The following is a 6,883-nucleotide window of genomic DNA, read 5'->3' on the forward strand; positions in this document are numbered from 1 at the left end:
GAAGCAGTTGCTGGATGGTTAATGAATAAAGTAATAAAAGAAGTTTGGAACTTCTTTTCTTGACCGCTTCCCAGGACACACGTTCCTGTGTGTGCAAAACAGGCTTGATTCTCTTCTCACATAGATGATTTAAATCAAGAGGTTCATCCCTGAAATCCACTGGGTTACACTAGTCCAAAGCTACTCTGAGCTAAAGAAAAATTAAACTCCATTGGATATGTGCATGCAGGTAATTTTATGGAAAAACCCCAAAAGGTGAATATGTGCAATTTGGGGGATAATATTTTACATTTATCTCCCCAAATCCATTTCCTTAGCTTGCTTTTCATATTTAAGTGCAGATCATACTTTAAATTCCACTACTAATACCAAATAAGGTTTACTCTTTATTTATTGTTCTTGGACAGCAAGATAGGAGATAGATAAGGACACAACTTTCAGTTCTCAGTCACATCCTTTACGTCAGAATCAGGGACCAAGAATTCCATTTTACACTGGGCAGTGCCTTTCAACACATGGGATCATACAGAACCTCGTCAAGGTCAAATAGTGCTCAAAGACAATCTCCCCTTCTGTACTGTGGTACAACACATTGGCCTGAACATAATATTTCCAGATTTCCCAAGGAAGTTCATCCTTGCATGAGTATTAGTATTTTTCACTTTTTTTTTTTTTTCAGGCACATCTGTTTGCTTCCAGATTTTAAATAAAAAAGGAAGCTTCTCATTTCTGTTTTCACCACAAGTTCTCACATCAGTTCAATAACTTTTTGCTCCCACAAAAGCTGTGCCTCTGATTTCAGTGGATGCAGTATTTTAAGTTGCGTATCTCTAAATATCCACAAAATACTTAGTCTTTTGAATGCCCAAAGTACTGCACAAACCACTCCAGTTTTCTCTGAATCTTTTCCAAGAGTTACTGCCCTTTACTGCTCCCAAATGATCCTTTCTGAGAGTTTGATGCACTGTGAGATCTCATTTCATTTTCACACTTGGATGGTCTAACAGGTGCCGGTGATACATGGCCTGTGTACATACGTAGGTCTGGCTTCATCCTCCAAAACTGACTTTGTTCAGTGGGGCCCAGTGACAGGGCAAGGAGCAATGGCCATAAATTAAAACACAAGAAGTTTCATCTCAACATGAAGAACTTTACACTGAGGGAGGCAGAGCACTGGAGCAGCTGCCCAGAGAGGGAGCAGAGTCTCCCTCTCTGGAGACACTCCAAACCCATTTGGACACATTCCTGTGTCACCTGCTCCAGATGACCCTGCCTTGGCAGGGAGGTTGGACCAGATGATCTCCAGAGGTCTGTTCCAAGTATCCTGTGATTCTGTGATTTGAGCCTTTAGTTACTGAAAGGTGCTGCTCAGTACTGCACTGCTGCACCTCCCAGGAGGGCAGGTGAGTGACTCAGCCTAAAGCACTTAGGAGCCCAGTGCTCCTAGCCCAGCTGACAAAATTCACAAAGGGAAACTCTCAGAGAGCCCACTTGTGAAGTTTGGTTTGCTCTTTGGTGACCTTCTTTTTGTCCAAGACAAAATCCAAGCTTCCTGCCACTCATCTGGGTTAAACTGACATAACTGCACAGGAGTCAGAGTGACCTCTGTGCATTCTTGAGTTGAATTCCCTTAAAGCCAAGCGCAAAGTGCTTCCCTAATCAGGACTTTAACCTCATTAGATAGGGGGAAAGCGCTGGTGAAGGGAAAAAGAAATCTACCCTTGCACGTGTCGTGCACATCTAAGTCATTGAATAACAAAAACTCATTTTAAAGGTCTAAGTAGTGAGGAAGATAAGGGATGCATCACACATCTCTCACCAAGGCTAAAGGCCTCACATTTTTTTTCAGAAGTCTGAATATAATCCTACTGTCTAAAAGAGTACTGAAATATATGTGTCAAAATGATGCATATCTAGGGCTCTTCTGGCCATATCATAGACAACAGTGACTGAGAGCCATTTATCTTATGTGAAACTGCTTTACTGTAGAAAAATGATAGGACTTCCATTTGTTGATAAGATAGTTATTTCTGATGATTCTGCAACATCTAACGGCAGTTTAATTTTATCAATTCCTGTTTTCTGTGCAGTGTGGCTTTCTTCTGATGTCCAAAAGATTAAGGCAGCAAACCTACCTTTCCTAGTGTAGAACTTGAGCACGTACATGTTAGAGAAAGGACTTAAGTAGAATGGAATAGAAGAGCCAAAAGTTTAAAAAAAAAAAAGGAAAAAGAAAAAGAGCAAAAGTTCTTTTGCTCTTCTCATGAAGCAACTTCTAGAATTGCATGATATGTATTTTTATAATACTCAGGATCCTGTTCAAATGGTTTAGTAGTTACTGCATCATATTTAAGACTGCTTCAAAGAGAAAAAATGGCACCAAAGTTTGCTTGCAGTCTTTTCTTCATAAAAATGGAGGGGGAAGGGTGTTTTTCCAACTTTTTCTGCTTAGAATGAAAAATAGAAAATATAACATTTTTACTGTCTCAAACACCTGAATGTTTTTACTCAGGTGTCTCAAACACCTGAATATTTTTGGTTTTCAGTTTTTCATGTAAGAAAATTCAACTAGTTTTACAGGAAGTTTTACGTTTATGTATGTTTTCTAAATAGAAATTTCTCATTTTCCTAATTGACCTAAATTCAGATTAAAAAAAAAAAAAAAGAAAGAAATCACAGTTCCAGGCTTGTCTGTGCATTTTTCCCTGAAACACACTAGGGAGATATTGATAAAAAAATTAGGATCTGTTGTTCATATAGGAACTGCTTAGATTATATAGACAACTAGTTACAAGGCACTAATACAGTGACTAAGACCACATATTCCTTTTAATCCACTGGCTACTCAGTCTTCTTCCCATTGTAGAACAAACAAAGTGGGTGGGGGCTCCTCTCTGACCTTGACAATGTAAACAGGATTAACCCTTTGCAGGTCAGTGCTTGCCATGGCAGCAGATGATCTGGGGGGAAGATGAGAGGGCAGTGGAGCAGCATCATGCGGCCGAGGAGATGAGGGGAAGGCAAAGGGCAGGAGGGCTCCTGGTGCTGCACAAGCCTTGGTTCCCTGTGCCCCAAGGTGGGATGGTGGTGCAGAGAGCTGGGGACACGCTCAGGACCAGGCTTTGCTGGGGCATCGCTGCTTTTTGTGCTGAATTTTGTGCTATCGCTGCCAGCAGCAGTGGGAATACCTTCACCGGTGCGATGCCTTTGTGATTCCTTCCTGATTTCAATCAGAAATCAATCGGACCCTACATGATCAAATATTTTCCCTGCAAAGGGAGAGATAACATTTGACATGACAAACTCTGTTCTGTAAAGTGAGAAGGAGATCAAACAGTTACAGATATCAATTAAATCTGCTGCAACATGTGCTCTTGCACGCAAGTGCAATTAACAATTAATTTATTAGAGAACAAGGTGGAACTTTTATTCCTTGAAAAATATTTAAAGTAATTTTTTTCATTATTCTTTGAAATACATCTGTTTATGCCTATACCCTGGGATTTTATTAAAAAAATAACTTAGTTGAGACTTTGGATTCTTTAAAAAAATCAGCTAAGTTTTTCAATTTATTAGGCAATTGGAAGTTAGAGGATATTTAGCAGATTTAATCAGGCCAAACATATCTACAAAACTTCCATCAAGACCTCAAAATACTTCTCAATAAATCCAAATGCTTTGTGAAGCTTGTTGAAATCTCACACAATGAAAAAGGTCTCCAAAGAATCTCTCCCACTGTTCCATTTCACTGTAAAGGAGTGTAAAGTTTCAGTCTTTCATTTCTAATTTATTCTGTGTTATTCAATACAAGATAGAAAAAAAAAATCAAATTTAAAATCTTTCCCATTTTACCAAATTTTCAGCAATTGAAATAAAAGTCAGTATGAATGCTCTTTGTGGAAATTTTAAAATTCTAGGAACTAAAACAGATTTTGATACAGCATTAAGTCCTTCATATCTTTGAACTCCCATTCTGCCTGAACTTGAATTGAGACAGTTTAGATATGACTAAAGATCCAGAACTGACTGTTTAACCAAAGAGTAACAAAACAAGTGGAAGAAGGGAATTTCTTTGCAAAAGCAAAGAGGTAGCTTTTTTCTGAGGGGATGAAAATCTGGAGCAAAACCATCTGATTCCTCTGAGATGTGTTCCTTATACTTTATTCAGAAAGCCAAATACAATTTGAAGTAAAACTACAGCTACAGGTGGTTGGTAACAGCACAAGAAAAAAAAAAAAGTAGGAAATGGAAAGATTTATATTTTATAGCTCATTTTCTTAAGAAATTTACTGTGAGTAAACATGTACTTCACAGCTAGAGAACAGAAAGAGGAAATTTAAAACCAGTACACATAAGAGTCATTAGATACTTGTATGTCCTCTCTTGAACTTTTCTTGAGAGGTGTGTTGATACTGTCAGTGAGTTCCAGATTTTTGAATTTGAACAGATTAGTCGTACAGCAGCTAAACAAGGGCAAATTATTTGCAAGATAATTTTCTTCTACTTCATTTTGGAACAGCGTTCAAAAACCATACAGCAGAAATTAGGCACCTTAGCTTCCTCTGAGGTGTCTGTGTTTTGGAAAATAACCTTCTGGATATCAAGCTGCGCTTGGTGGAAGTTTCCATCAGCCACCCACTCCTACTGAAAAGCTGGGTGCTTTAGAAAAGCTGGTTGGCACATCTTTGTGCCAAGCACTTCTGAAGGGCAGTGCATTCTCTGTGCTGCAGAGAGCACATCAGGTGGTGGGGGTTGCACTCCACAGACACAGAGATATGGAGAAATGTGTTTTAAACAAGGCTCAGTGGGCCCTGGGGTTAATTCAGTATCCCGCTCTGTGATACACCAGCTCGGGAGGGGGAAGGCTCCATCTCTGCTGTGGGCACGGTGACCACACACTGTGACTGCTGCACTCTGCACTGCCTGAAGGACCTCAGCAGAAAGGATCAGCCCAAAGCCCCCAGCATTCATCTCTGAGAGAGATCCAGAAGGAAAAAGAACAACCTCATTGTCAACTCAGGTGTTGCTACACTCGTGTAATCGTACTTTTAATTCTCTCTGCTTCTGATGGACAAAATACATTGATGTAGTCATGTGTAGGTTACCAGCTCTGTTTGCAGAGTTCTTCAAGATCAGTCATGCTGCTATCTCAGCTCTTTCCCAAGGTACTTGTATTGACAATTTTTTCTTTCTTTTTCTGTTCTTTCTAGTTGAAGAACAGCAGACAAGTGAGGATGGTCAGGAGACGCAGAACTTGAGCCCTCACCAGAGTTTTGACAAATCACAGTTAAATGACTGTCCAAGAGATTCTGGCTGTTACATCTCATCAGAAAATTCAGATAATGGTAAAGAAGAAGCAGACCCAGAAGCCCTGTCTGACATGGTGCAGTCAATAACAATCAGTGAGTCAAACTGATTCGGTCCTGCTGCTTTTCTGCAGATTCTCAGAAAAGACAATCACATTTGTCAGTATGGTGGCACAGAAGCAGAATACAAAATATTCTCAACACTGAAAATCTACCTTTTTCTGATTCAACAGCTCTAAACTGTTTCATATGTGGACACTTGATAGCTAAATGTTACTTGATGATAGGAATTTCTCATGTTTTTCTTTTCAGTGAATCCACAGGTTTTTCCCTGAAAAAGTTTATACAAAAGTATTTATAAATATTTGTACAGCAAATGCATTTTCTATAATAGTTGAGATCTTTTTTTTAGGTAGTGGTTCATAATCCGGAGATATTAATTTCTGGAACTTTCCAGAATGTAAATATTGTACATATTTATTTTAAAAATATATGGATTAATCACAGTCTCTATTTTCAGCTGTGTTTTGATGATTTGTGTACAGAATGTCTTTTCATTGATATATCATCATCATAAAAAGGTGGATACAGTCACACCCTACTTTGAAAAGTACCAAGCTAATTCTTACTAATATTAAAGCTGTTTAACACCACTTTTCTCCAAAATGAGCTCTAAAGTAGACTGTCATTTTTCTTGTACTTTTTCCTGGAGGCATGCGAGAACTGTAGGGTGAATCTGAATTCAGTTCTCCGTGGTCCTTATGTTGTGGAAGAACAGAGCCATGCAAATGGCAGTGAAAATTTTTTTATGGTTCTTTTCACACCTGTTCTCATTTGTCCCAAGCATTATACAGAGAATTCAAACTCAGAGCAAAAAGCCATCAGGATCAGTGCTATGCTTTTATGATAATGTTTTGTGAAGGTGTTGCCTTTTTTGTGTGGTGTGAAGTTTGTTAATAGAGTATGTGTTTGTGTACAGAATTGGAAGCTAACATGGTTATTGTACCTGTCTTTCATATGAGATTTTATTGTCTTTTCCCAATATGTTTCACACTGGAATACACATTTTAACTGCCTGTCTTCTTTTAGAGTACTTCTTTCAATAATAAACAGAACCATGTGTTTAAGCCCTTTAAAAATACTTGGTTTTTAATGTGGTCGTTACATTTCAAAGACTGCTCTCTTCTAAGACTAACACAGTAAGTAGTAATTCCACTGAGTATTTTTAGCATGCATAAGAGTCTGTGTATCAAGTCAATAGGGGGATTTTTTGCTCAGTCATTAGTCACAAAATTTTCATAATTTAAGGAATTTTGCATCTTTGTTAAAGAGCTTCCATATATTGCTGACAGCTTGAAAGAAAATCACCTTCAGAAGAGATGAAACACAAAAAGTTCCACCCCTAAAGGAGTATTTCTGAAGAAGCTATAAACAAATGGAAAGCTTTTTCTCCCTTTCTTTTTATTTTCCCCAATGCAAGTGTTTCTGTACTTTTCATGACTTCTCAAAAGACTACTGCTGTCAGACACACAAGTCTGCTTTGAAGGCTGTAGTATAAAATTGCCATTTTAGAAAAT

The 6,883-nt window shown here is 38.3% G+C and overlaps 1 protein-coding gene across 2 annotated transcripts in view; it reads left to right on the forward strand.

Annotated features, from left to right (window-relative positions):
- LOC129134946 (SAM domain-containing protein SAMSN-1) overlaps positions 1-5,959 on the forward strand; it is a 58,879-nt gene extending 52,920 nt beyond the window's left edge. For both annotated transcript variants that reach the window (XM_077174506.1, XM_054654730.2), the window contains one exon: positions 5,211-5,959. In XM_077174506.1, coding sequence (XP_077030621.1) covers positions 5,211-5,416 — 206 coding nt within the window. In that variant the 3' untranslated portion in view covers positions 5,417-5,959. The remainder of the gene's footprint in view (positions 1-5,210) is intronic.
- Positions 5,960-6,883: the final 924 nt, after the last annotated feature.

The sequence above is a fragment of the Agelaius phoeniceus genome, chromosome 2, assembly GCF_051311805.1.
Source record: "Agelaius phoeniceus isolate bAgePho1 chromosome 2, bAgePho1.hap1, whole genome shotgun sequence".
Classification (NCBI taxonomy): domain Eukaryota; kingdom Metazoa; phylum Chordata; class Aves; order Passeriformes; family Icteridae; genus Agelaius; species Agelaius phoeniceus.